The sequence below is a fragment of the Malaya genurostris genome, chromosome 2 (assembly GCF_030247185.1).
Source record: "Malaya genurostris strain Urasoe2022 chromosome 2, Malgen_1.1, whole genome shotgun sequence".
NCBI classification, from domain to species: Eukaryota; Metazoa; Arthropoda; class Insecta; order Diptera; family Culicidae; genus Malaya; species Malaya genurostris.
The window spans coordinates 309,593,561-309,606,829 of record NC_080571.1 but is presented as its reverse complement, the minus strand read 5'-3'; the positions used below and the strand labels follow the sequence as shown (position 1 = coordinate 309,606,829).

The window sequence follows — 13,269 nt, the reverse complement described above, 5'->3', positions numbered from 1 at the left end:
CAACAGTTAGTCTTATAAGCAAATGGAGCTTCTCTTTAAAATCTTCAACAGCAGCATAAAAACAAAAATCACTGGGTCATTTAATCTGTCCAGCACTAATCTGAGTACTGCTCGGCCATAGATTTACAGCAATCAAGCGCAGTGAATGGCACATCGTTGTCGTGTCATAAACAGTAAGTGAAGGTGGCAATTTAATCAATTGATTTATGATACGCCTACTGGTGCTATCCATTCTCGCACCGACAGTGTTTATTTTGTATGTGCGCCACTTGCCTGCATCCTCCTGGAAATCGGGGAAGCGAGCAGCGTATTCCATAAATAGATCATTTGAAGATTATTCAATATTGCGATTTTTTATTATGTGCTTGATTAAACCTGTATCTTCTGTGGTGTTGAACTTTTATTATCGTATGTTGCTCCGATTGTTTGTGATAGTTTTCATCTTTGTGTTCACTGGAATGCTGAATAAACTAATGATATGATAGTATTTTTTTTCAATTTATTTTTAACTATAAATATAACATCAAATTTAAGAATATCCTAATAAAATTGAATGATAATAACCTGCCTTTTCATCACTATGGTAAATCGGTCCGTATATAATAGTTATTATCTGCACGTGTCCTCATATTCATCCACGAGCCTTATTAAATTAATGGCGGTCGTTGTGTCGACACGCAATTTTTCAGCAGATCTAGTATCAGAGCTGAATTCTTAGAGCTTACTACTAATTTGATTAGCCTAATTATAAGCTTTAAAAAAATCGTTTCCCAAATCGGTAGTCGCGTGTTAGAACAGCATAGTTAGTGTGATCACGATTACATTTATTCTATTACTCTAATGCACACACAACGTTTTGTGATTTCAGATCATAGTAAGAAGTGAGGCATTATGCAACCAAGTTACTTTTTCAAACAACCGCTTCTAGAAAAAGCCGTTCGTTCGGAGTTTCATAATTCGGACAACCCAAACAGCAAAATCTGACTGAAGCCGAGAAGAATATATCCATTGAAAATCGCGTTTACCGACATGGATAGCACATGGATTAAATTAGATAATGTTGGTAAACAATCGACAAGTTCTAGATTTTGAGCCACGATGAGTAGAAGTTTTCGTCATTTTTTACTTATTAGGAAAATAGTGCGATCAAAATTTGCGTTATGAATACCAATAAGATGGTTGTCTGGGGAAGGACTCCTAAGGTCCAACGATGGATTTACGCGGTCTAACTCCCGATAGATCACACACCATAGGACTAATATCGAACAAAATTGAACGAATTCTTATTTATAATCTAAGGGAACATCCATAAGCCTCGAAGACTCACTGAACGGAAGGGGAGATTTTTATAAAATTCCACGGTTATCTACTAAAGACTGTCCCAGTATGGACGCAACCAAAAACCGCTGCCAATTCGCAATGGTTCAGAATCTGTCAATTTTTATGGCTGCGTCCTGTTGTTTACACTTTTCTCTAACCACTTGTGCAGTTGTTCATCCGTTTTCATTAGTTTGTTTCGAAATGCGTGGACTTTTGGCAGAACAACGTCGAAAAATTGTGTACAAATGGTGCACAGAACGCAGACTGTCACTGAGAAAGATAGAAAAAATGGAAGGAGTAAGTGAAAAAGACGTGCGAAATGCAATCAGGAAGTTCGGCGAGGATAACACCTTAGAGGATAAACCGAAAACGGGTCGGAAAAAAAGGTCCTGCTAACCCTCAGTTGGATAAACGTATACTGAAGGCGTTCGAGCAAAAGAAGGAGGTTTCAGTTCGGGATGTGGCCAAAAACGTGGACACTTCGAAGTCAAATGTTCTTCGTGCTGAAGAACGTTTGAATCTTCGAACCTATAAGAAACAGAAACAACCAAAACGTAGTCCGAATTAAGAAGCATCGATCAGGCCGAGGGTTCGAAGGCTGTATAATACGATTCTTGCTGGAAATTTGAACTGCATAATCATGGACGACGAAACCTACGTAAAACTCGATTACAAATCCTTGCCGCGACCACAATATTACACGGTGCGAGAAGGGCAAGTGTTAAACCAGTCCGAGACATCGATTGAAGTCGAAAAATTTGGTAAGAAAGCTATTGTCTGGCAAGCAATTTGTAGCTGCGGTAAGATTTCGAAACCCTTCATCACCACTGCTTCAATGAACAGCGAAATATACATCAAGGAACGTTTACAAAAACGACTTCTAGCCATGATTCGAAGCCACAAGGATCCTGTTCTCTTCTGGCCAGATCTTGCTTCTTGCCACTACTCGAAATCAACGGTAGAATGGTATACTACCAAAAATGTCACTTTCGTACCAAAAGACATGAATCCACCAAATTGCCTACAACTTTGACCAATTGATGAATTTTGGGCATTAACGAAAGCACATCTTTGGAAACATGTCTCGGCAGCCAAAACCGTTCAACAGTTCGAAAATGATTGGGAAAAAGTGTCAAAACTTGTCGCCAAGAAGTCTGTACGGAATTTAATGAGGAACGTTCGCAAGAAGGTACACCAGCTAGTCTACAATGTAGCAAATGTTGAGAATAATATTTTGTTGTTGTAGTCTAATATTATCAGTATACTTCTTTTAAAACCGTACCGTCTATTTTCAAGTGATGATTATTCCTCTCTCTTGCAACGGAACACAATAAATCAACTTTATGAATTCTTAATAGCAATATACGGTCACATGTTCGACCACTACCTCTAGTGTATACATGATATTCTTTTTGCAATTTCCAATCATATATCTTTTCAGTCTGTCGTGAAGTACTAAACTGTTAGCTAGTATTTTTTTATGGATGTTTGTCCAAGCCAAAATGAATGTGAGCATTTGTTTTTTAGTTTCGAAAATAACTTTGAATGCTTTCCCTAAAGACTGTCCCAGAAAGTATGGACGCACTTTGATTTGATGATTAGTATTGAATATCTAACACTTGTGAATTATTTACAGCGAAATCAAAGTGCGTCCATACTTTCTGGGACAGTCTTTAGGGAAAGCATTCAAAGTTATTTTCGAAACTAAAAAACAAATGCTCACATTCATTTTGGCTTGGACAAACATCCATAAAAAAGTACTAGCTAACAGTTTAGTACTTCACGACAGACTGAAAAGATATATGATTGGAAATTGCAAAAAGAATATCATGTATACACTAGAGGTAGTAGTCGAACATGTGACCGTATATTGCTATTAAGAATTCATAAAGTTGATTTATTGTGTTCCGTTGCAAGAGAGAGGAATAATCATCACTTGAAAATAGACGGTACGGTTTTAAAAGAAGTAGGGATAAGTGGGGCAAGGTAGAATTTTTTATCGGAACTCAATAGATTAGACAAAACTAATTATTGTTTTCATGTTTTAACTTAAAGAGACTTAAATAAGCTTTCTTTTTACCGATGAAACCAACCAAAAATTTTGATTTTCTGTTGAGTTGCCGAACTTAATAACTACTGCGTAAGACATCGATGAAAACAAACGTATGTGGAGTATGACGGATAGGGCAAAAGTACCCATCTATGTTCATAAATGTTGTTTTTGACTGCTTCCGCTATAAAGCTTGCTTCATTTAGAATTGGAACAAACTTTTGCTCATATTGTGGCGCTCCTGGAGGACGGATTTGGAAGCTCTTGGCGCCCACGTGTCGGGAATTTTGTCAGCTTTACGTATGATTTTTGACATTCCGCAAATCAACTGTACTTTGTAAACAATCAACATGGAAGCCGAAAGAAGGGAAAAAATTGTGCACAATTATTTGGAAAATCCATTGTGGTGTGCATCTAGGCTAGCTAAACAGCTGAAATTGTTCTGAAATACCGTATGGCGCGTTATCAAACGGTATAAGGAAACATTGACGACGATTCGGAAGCCTCAAGCCAATCGTCGGAATGGAACTGTCGACCGAAAACTGCGTGGTAAGATTTTGAAGACGAATAAGAGGAATCCTAATCTGTCGGACCGTGATTTGGCCAGAAAATTCGGTGCTGCCCGTGAGTATAACTCGAGTCCGGGAAGGAATCAAGTCGTATCGAGCTAGCAAACAGCCAAATCGGACCATAAAACAGAATAGTGTGGTCAAAATTCGTGCTCGGAAACTATATGACCAGGTGCTGACCAAGTTCGACGGGGGTCTTCTGATGGACGATGAAACCTATGTCAAGGCTGACTTCGGGCAAATCCCAGGTCAAACATTTTACTTGGCAACGGCTCGGGATATGTTCCAGCCAAATTTAAATTTGTTTTTGCCGACAAATTTGCAAGAAAATTTATGATTTGGCAGGGCATTTGTGGCAGCTGTGGCAAAAAAAACGAAAGTTTTCGTTACAAATAAGACAATGACATCGGAACTATACCAAAAAGAGTGTCTCCAAAAACGAATTTTGCCGATCATTCGATCCCACGACCATCCCGTAATGTTTTAACTAGATTTGGCAAGCTGTCATTACACCAAAGTCGTTCAAGAATGGTATGCAGAGAAAGGGGTCCAGTTTGTTCCGAAAAACCTTAACCCACCCAACTGTTCCCAGTTCCGCCCTATTGAGAAATACTGGGTAATCATGAAGAGGAGACTCAAGGCAAAGGGAAAGGTCGTCAAAGACATCAATCAGATGACGACCTGGTGGAATAAGATAGCTAAAACGATGGACGAAGAAGGTGTGCGCCGACTAATGAGCCGTGTTACAGGAAAAATTCGAGAATTCCTTCGAAACCATGACGAATAATTTTATCCGTATTTTTTCTTAGAAGTGTGAAGAAAACGCTACAGTTGTGTAAAAAAGATCTTGAATTCAATAATAAATAACTGAAATACAGGCAATTGTCTTTGTTCCAATTCTATCTGAAGCAAGCTTTATGTGCAAGGGCGTTGTTGTGCTGCAAAATTACTTTCTCATGCCTTGTGGAGCTTTTTGGTCGTTTTCCGAACAATGCTTGATTTAATTCCATCATTGGCTGTCGGTCGAATTGGTATTTATACTTTCTCCTGGTTTGAGAAGCTTGTAGTACAAAACACCTTTTTGATTTCACTAAATGTGCAAAATCGTTTTATGCCGAGAAAGCAAAATTTAAACTCTCCGGTTTTCCTACTGTCTCTTATTCAGCTCATGAGAACCTATTTTTTTTACCTTCTGAATCCCATAATGTGTTAACGATCAGAAATGGCATGGAGACTAAAGTTTAACCTCTGTGCAGCACAGACTGTGCTGTTTGTGTTTGAGTTTAACCATTGTCTTCGTTCAACAATCCTTGCAATTCGATATCTTCAAGTTTTTTGTGTTGACTTGCGCATTTTTTGTCTTTCACTCTGAAGTCCTCGTTTGTAAAACGTTTAGACCAACGTAGAACATGTTCCCCGTAAACTTAGGCAAAAATTCGATAGGATTGAGCAGCATTTTTTAAACAAAATAATAATGAATTTCGACATGAGAGTACATGAAAATGTTTCGGACTGAATAATATCATCCAGAACTATTTATTTGAAACTGAATATTCGCGGAGTCTCGAACTTCAAAAGGGTGGTCCGGCAGTCCTGTTCAACACATTCAATGGAACTCGATTTGGATAACTCTGCACTATAGGAATGAAATTGAGCTTCTGCACTTTGCAAACAAATTTCTAAAATCATTGTACTTCATTCGATCGCACGATCCTACGAAAATAGCATAAATGTCATATTTTAGGATTACAATTGCCGGAAAATAGTTTAACGGTTCGAGTGATGTTCTTATTTTGAATATCTGAAATGTTCGAAGGGATTTCGAGTCTCAGAGAGGGCAACGAACAAGTATCTCAGTTCTATTTTTTTATAATTAAATTTTATTTGGCTCATTTGCTTTAGCTAAACGTGGCCGATTGTCTTGTTGTTATAGGAGAAGAAGGGTTGCCGTATTAAGGGGCATCATACTCCCCTAGAGTTAGTAAAGGAATGTGATGAGGGTGGGATTTACAAAATATTTATTTTAAATTAAAATACATCATTCGTTTGTGTCTCGGCTCATGTTTAACCCCCAGAACCAAGGTTTCGTCGATACCTATGGAATTATTGAGTGCATCAATCGTCCCAGAGTTCCACTATTCCATGTATATTGCCAACTGGTTAGAGTTTTCTGACGACAGCAACTGAAAAATTTTTCAATTCTTTTGTTTAGTATCACTTGAAGGTGTGATTAGGAAAGTGTTTGATTTTAACACCGATTGTTGGCTCAGGAGTAATAGTGCTGCTTGAGACCGCGATTTGGAACAGCTTCCAATGACTTTGACTGCAGATATTTATTGATTTTCTCGCAAAAGTTACCGCACTGAGCAGCTTACTAACATGACTGGCGGAAGACCTTCGTACATTATCAGTCATTTTCAAGACATGAGTTTGTCTTGACCCAGCATGGCAAATGAATGACAGTCTTTTTTAATTAGCGCACACAACTTTTAACGATTTATTTATCGATTTATTAATTTTAGTTTGACGTAAAGCCGCCATAACTAAGTTCAGTTTTTGCAATGACTGAGCGGAAACATATATTGGAGAAGCCAAATGAATGAAAAACTAACAGAAAAGATGAATTTTTGGAAAAAGATACGCTCAGAGGCAGGACTCGAACCTGCGTTCTTATGCATTCCGTGCATACGCGCTACCATTTCACCACTCTGAATCTTGTCATTCTGACATTCTGAAACGCCAGACAGACACAGTAGCGCGTACATCGAACATGGTCTACATCGGGTGACGGCCAGGATGTAGACCATGTTCGATGTACGCGCTATTGTGTCTGTCTGGCGTTTTAGAGTGACTAAAACAAGATTCAGAGTAGCGAAATGGTAGCGCGTATGCACGGAATGCATAAGAACGCAGGTTCGAGTCCTGTCTCTGAGCGTATCTTTTCCAAAAATTCATCTTTTCTGTTAGTTTTTCATTCATTTTGCTTCTCCAATATATGTTTCCGCTCAGTCATTGCAAAAACTGATTTATTTATTCTGTTCTTTGAAATGTTGAACTTAGACTAACTTTGTGCAACATTTAACGGCACAACTGTAGTTGAATTGATAGAACGATTTGTCAGGATTTCCACCTCGAAAAAAATCAAATTTTCATTGTGCTATTCCATTCATCAGTCTTTTTCAGTCTGTTTTCCGATAGGTACTGATAAAGTTAAACTGTTCTTTAATAATATTCTACCGATTGGAAGTGTTCAATGACTGTATAAAACGAGAAATGAAAGCGAACTTCATGCTAATACCTTTTCCAAATTCCATATTTATGCAAAGTGTTATGTATTGAACAAAACTCTAAAGATAGAATAAATCTTGATAAAAAAGATATTTCCATTTAATTCCACTATATTTAAAAGCCTCTACTATTTGGTCACTGTTCGATTTTCAACCTGTATTTGCAAACTGTATCACTGTATCAGTTCTGTTGTAAATATAAATATTGAAATTTTTATTTAGAGACAGTTGGCGGTTCAACGCATAAGCACTGGTCTTACAAGTCAGTTGTCGTATGTTCGGGTCCCAAGCTTTCTTTAAAGAAGAGGAAGAAGCTTTATGAGGGTGCATATTGCCCCGTGGTTGACATGAGCTTTAATCCGTTGTTTTGATGGATGTTTACCCGTTGTTTAAGATAATCCTGCCTCTATGTTCAGATAATCGTCACTTCGCGTAATTTAGAATGTATATTTTTCATGTTTTCCACGATCGGGCGTCATGCCCCGCATATATTTCAATAGACAATTTTTAAGGGTTTTAGAAAATAAAATATTTCATGCAATTTTCAATGTATTCAGCGGGTATTTGTACGTGATTTTGAGAAATAGTGATTACGGAAGATAGTCATGCATGAAACTCTTCCGTGTTATTCTCTATAGTTAATATAGCTACATTTCCTTAGGGGATAATTTTACCCCATCTACCCCTAATGTCAAGACTTTGCTTTGCTTTTCCGGTATATTACATAGCTGCCCGATCTGCAGATTTTTGAAAATCATTTTGTTAACATACATTCGTCAAAATTAGCAGACTTCTAAAATCACCGCGGTTTTTCTTTTTTTGTAATGCTCGCCAAGCTGAGCTATATATAGAGTTTGAGGTCCGCTGACTTTTTCACGAGGGTACAGACATTTTCAACCCAGTCTGAGGTTTTAAAAATCTTTAATTTATTCTTATGAAGAAATATTTGATATTAAATTTTATGAACAAGTAAATCTAACGAAGAATACCATTGCAATATAACACATCTATAAGAGAGACATCATTACAGCAACAGGTGAATTATCTTTGAGTTTGAATTAGATAAACGATTTTGCGAAACATGAGCTAAATAGATACCAAGTGGGCATTAGATGTATCTACATGTCAGACTAGCGAACGAGAAGTTGAATACAATTACACAAATATTTGCTTACGATAAGCGTCGAGATTTCGATATCTTTTCATTAATTTTAAAAATATTCAGGTCATATACTGCAATGAAAGTCCTTTAGGAATAAAAAAAAAGAAATATGCGATTGAGCTTTTGAATAATGAACGATTCTTCTAACAGATCAAATTAATCCTTCAATGTTCACTCAAGCAACTGATTGCATTCCCAATCAGGTCAACTATGTATGAATATTAAATATTTCAATATTTCCAGGTCACCGAACACACACTGTTTATGTTGGCGTCCACATCCCAGGCTCATCAAGGCGGCACTCACAGCGACGTCGCCACAGGCACCACCAGCAAAGTCGTGAAAATGGTGACAAAGGCTCAGCAAATGCAGAAACTGAACGACCAGGTAACATGTTTATCGCCTTTCCTTCCCATATATAATATTCAGGACCGGAGGGAATATTCAATTGAATGAAACCCCACTGTACAGCAAATGGGAATACGAACTAGATAAATATTTTCATGGATCCATTTTCACACACAGTTATTGTTGCACAATGCATGAAAAAAAAACTACCAGTTTTGTTTCATGTCATCATGCATCCTACTGCATTGTATTCATCTGCACTAAATGGTGCACAATACTAATGGTTAACTTTTCACCCTTCTCTCTTTCGTATGTCACTATTTTCCATTCTATTTGTTATGAAACTATTTCGAAACAGTGATCTCAAAGCCTCATGTTGTCACTCAACGAAGAATCAGCATTGCTGAAGAAGGCGAGTTGTGAAAAATATGTCACCCCTATCGTTTGGTTTTCTTTCTGAGCTACTTTTTATTTGCCACGATCCATTGTTTAGAAGTATTAGAAGAAGTCCTAAATTTTTAAAATATATATTGATCATTTCCGCTATTCTTTTGAGGATGATAATTTTCCTAATGAAACGCATGCTTTGCCACCGATAATCCTATATTGCTAAGAATTCCACTTCATCAAAAGATAAAATAATTGACTCGCATCTATTTATTTACCTAATTGACATTTATAGCAAATTAGCTGAGCACATTCACTAGCACGTGCTTGCCTTTGGCATAGAAAGAACATTTCACACTCGTTTCCATGAAGCCTGTCATTTATATTGGCTCTTTATTTCCGAGACGGAAAAATGTCTACTCTGGAACTTATATTATTTCTCGCTTTGTTTTCCATCCCGACAGTTACACCGCCCGCACAAAGAGTTCATTTCATTTTGGGAGGCGAGGTAGACGATGTCAACCATGAGTCACATCCGCTGTTTTCAGAGATGGAAGAACTGGTCAAGGAGGGCGATGACATTGCCTGGAAAGAAACCGCCCGGTGGGTCAAATTCGAAGAGGACGTCGAAGAGGGTGGCAACCGGTGGTCGAAGCCGCACGTTGCCACCCTATCGCTGCACTCGTTGTTCGAACTGCGAAGTCTCCTGCTGAATGGTACCGTAATGCTAGACATGGAGGCTGTCAGTCTAGAGACGATCGCCGAGCTGGTGTGCGAAAATATGGTCAATGCTGGCACGTTGCCCATCGAATCGCGGGAGAAAGTTGTCGACGCCCTGCTGAAGCGTCACAAACATCAGCACGAATTCGCCAGTAAGAAGAACCGCCTACCCCTGATTCGATCTCTTGCCGACATTGGCAAGAATTACTCGAGCTCAAAGAGTAAGTATCCCGGCATCAAATTTAGCTTCACACTCTGAGATAGCACCTACGTTAGCTTTTATTAGTCCGAAACAAAAAATGAATTTACTCTAAGAAAGTGCGATTGATGAATCAATCAATACCAAATAAATTCACCGTTCAAGAATAAAAACACTCCACGATTCGTTAGATATGCGACGCTCATCCACCGCCACCTCTGCCAACTCATATCCAATGCACGTCGTCTCATCGTCTCCGGGAATGCACGACGACGTCGGTGAAACGACACTGTCACCACAAACTGCACTGCTCGGTGGATCTGCCAAAGATCAGCGAGGTCACTATCTAGCACTGCCAACAGGTATCTATGATGGGGTTCACACGCTCCGTTGCTTCTAGCGAAACAAACCGTTTCGGATCTTCCACCATAGTTCTGTTTCCGATTCTCACAAAAGTCGACTAGCAAATGTAAGCTAGCTAATCCACTTGAGGCTTGTTTCAATGCACATCGGTGAAGGTTCAGCACTAGTTTATAAACATGCAAACATGTAGATACAGATTGGCAATTGGAAGTCCTATACCTAGTTAGAATTTTCGCCATAACACGTGTGGTAATTTAAGCTAATGGTGTTGGTAACTAACTTATCACAAATACGCTTCACATCTTCGAGAATCATCACAACAAATCAAAAGATTCGGTTCAATTTCTAATTCAGGTTTTCAAAAAGCACATTACGTATACGAAAACTTTATTTTGTGTGTGTAAGCAAAGAAAGCTACCCTAATTTCGTCGTGGTCTACATTTTTTATTTTCATCAATACTGAAAAAATATATTTTTTAAACACTTGTTATTGAACTAGTGTAAAAAAATACCTTCAGGGCGGTAATAAAAATAATAACGACAGTACATTATCTTGTTTCAGTACGGCTATTTCATGTGTGCGTTTTACCTATCTCAAGCCCCATTGGCTGACCGTTGTTCGACCTAGGCAAATAAAAGCTCACACCTGCGAGTTTAACCAGTCCTCAGAGGCGTTCTTCGTTTTAGGGTTCATCACCCTACTTCGAACAATCAATCAAGCATCGCACCTTACCTTACCTTAGCTTACCTTACCTTACCTTACCTTATCTTACCTCATTTTACCTTACCTTACCATACCTTACCTTACCTTATCTTACCTTATCTTACCTTACCTTACCTTACCTTACCTTACCTTACCTTACCTTACCTTACCTTACCTTACCTTACCTTACCTTACCTTACCTTACCTTACCTTACCTTACCTTACCTTACCTTACCTTACCTTACCTTACCTTACCTTACCTTACCTTACCTTACCTTACCTTACCTTACCTTACCTTACCTTACCTTACCTTACCTTACCTTATCTTACCTTACCTTATCTTACCTTACCTTATCTTACCTTGCCTTACCTTACCTTACCTTACCTTAACTTACCTTACTTTATCTTACCTTACATATCACACTTCGTCAGCCACTCAAGACACCGATACTTCATGAATCTCCCTCAACTTGATCGATCCACCTTGGTCACTGTGCTCCTATTTTGTGCCTACCAGATCAGATTCAAGAACCATTTTCATTTCCGTTCGGCACCCTGACATGCCCAGCCCATCTCAGTCGTCCTACTTTTGCTGTACGTACAATATTTTCTCCAAGCAAACATCTGTTGCAATTCGTGGTTCATACGCCGACACTCCATTATAGTCCAGGTCTCGTGTCTATAGAAAACAACCAGTGTAATGAGCGTTTTGTTGATGGTCAATTTCAATTTCAATGGTTTTTCAAGGTTGTTAGAGATGGTCTAGTACGGCTCTCTTAGCCTTTCGAGGGTGATCTTCGAAACCATGAGTGGGAATCGATCAAAACCCCAAGCTCAAACCAACCGGCAACCAACGGCAGCCGACGGAATGGGTCTAGAAAACCTTCAATCATTAAAGAACAGAATTGCTTTCTGATTCAAACGGTGCTTTCGCTTCCACGGTATAGACGCCAGAGAGCTTGTTCAACTCTTCTGAGATTCCAGCAACCTGGCAATCTCGTTTTCACACCGTTCCGACTAATAGCATCCGGTACAACTCTGCCATTAAACCGTCATCACGATCGATAGCCAGTCGTGCCATTTCCGTAGATTGACGTGTCTGACTTTATTATTTAAAAGATTTTTTTTTATTCAGGCCTATTTGCGTACTAGCTTTACGTGGCCGATTGAGCTGAGTTTTTAGATAATTTTTTTTTTGTATTGGATCTCGTTGTCACCCTTTTTCTAGGGAGAGAGGAGCTTCCATTTCCCTTCTGTGAGGATTGGGGGGAGGTTGTTCGTGGTTCGTCTCGTCATCCATTGCCTCATCGATGGTATTGTTGTTAATTTCGTTGCTAGTTGCTGTAGATGCGCCTTGTTGTACATTGTTTTCAGTTGCTGGTTGGTTGGATGAAAAGTTGTTAACTGCAGCTGGTGTACTTTGTTCTATAGGGGATACGTTGGATGGTTTCGTTGAAGGGGATGCTTCACTGTTGTTGATGGCTGTCACAGGTGTACTGGGGTTGCTTGGGGTTGGTGTGAAGGAAGTACCGTTATTCTTTGGTTTAGTTGTCTCCTTGACCAGTTTATTACATGGCTTTCCGTAGTGAACAGCTTTTTGGCAATATTGACATGTGACCATCTGATTGTCATAGGTAACAAGTGATTTGCACGGGATTCTTGTATCCTGACCGAAAGTTACATAAGAAGGTATAGGCCTCTTCAAGTGCATGCGTAACAAACGTACGCCATTTAGAATACTGGGGAAAAGTTCTTCCACTTTTCTTTTTCGATAGAGAGAATCTCTCCGTATTGGGATATAGTTTTACGAATATAAGGATCGGTGATGCTTGAGGGAAGATCATGCACACGCACTTCTATAGCACTATCTTCCATATATACAGGAATGTTGTACTTAATGTTTTCGTGCTCCACATAGTGCACATTGTTATTGTCTTTTGCGAATTGAATTGCATCCAACTCCTTATAAAACTGTATGTAAACAACATTATTTGTCTTATTGCATTGAAGTAAATGCACAAGTTTAATGTCATGATGCATTTGCTTCTTAAGCAAACCTTCAAGTTCCCGTATCGAAGGTCGAATTTTGCACTGCTTGAAGTCAACAATAATTGTATTCTTTCGTGTTGGCGGTAGCTTTTGTTCATTTGATTCACTCATT

At 38.8% G+C, this 13,269-nt stretch overlaps 1 protein-coding gene across 15 annotated transcripts in view; it reads left to right on the top strand.

The window, feature by feature from the left end:
- LOC131431072 (electroneutral sodium bicarbonate exchanger 1) overlaps nucleotides 1-13,269 on the top strand; it is a 118,632-nt gene that overhangs the window by 81,626 nt on the left and 23,737 nt on the right. For 10 of the 15 annotated variants that reach the window (XR_009229636.1, XM_058596537.1, XM_058596536.1 and 7 more), the window contains 3 exons: nucleotides 8,632-8,775; nucleotides 9,095-9,148; nucleotides 9,588-10,064. Coding sequence is in view for 14 of the 15 variants with exons in the window: in XM_058596537.1 (XP_058452520.1) it covers nucleotides 8,632-8,775; nucleotides 9,095-9,148; nucleotides 9,588-10,064 (675 nt within the window). In the remaining variant the exon portion in view is untranslated. Of the gene's footprint in view, nucleotides 1-8,631; nucleotides 8,776-9,094; nucleotides 9,149-9,587; nucleotides 10,065-10,233; nucleotides 10,405-13,269 lie in introns of all 15 variants that reach the window. The other 5 variants (XM_058596545.1, XM_058596549.1, XM_058596540.1 and 2 more) reach the window with 3 other exon arrangements.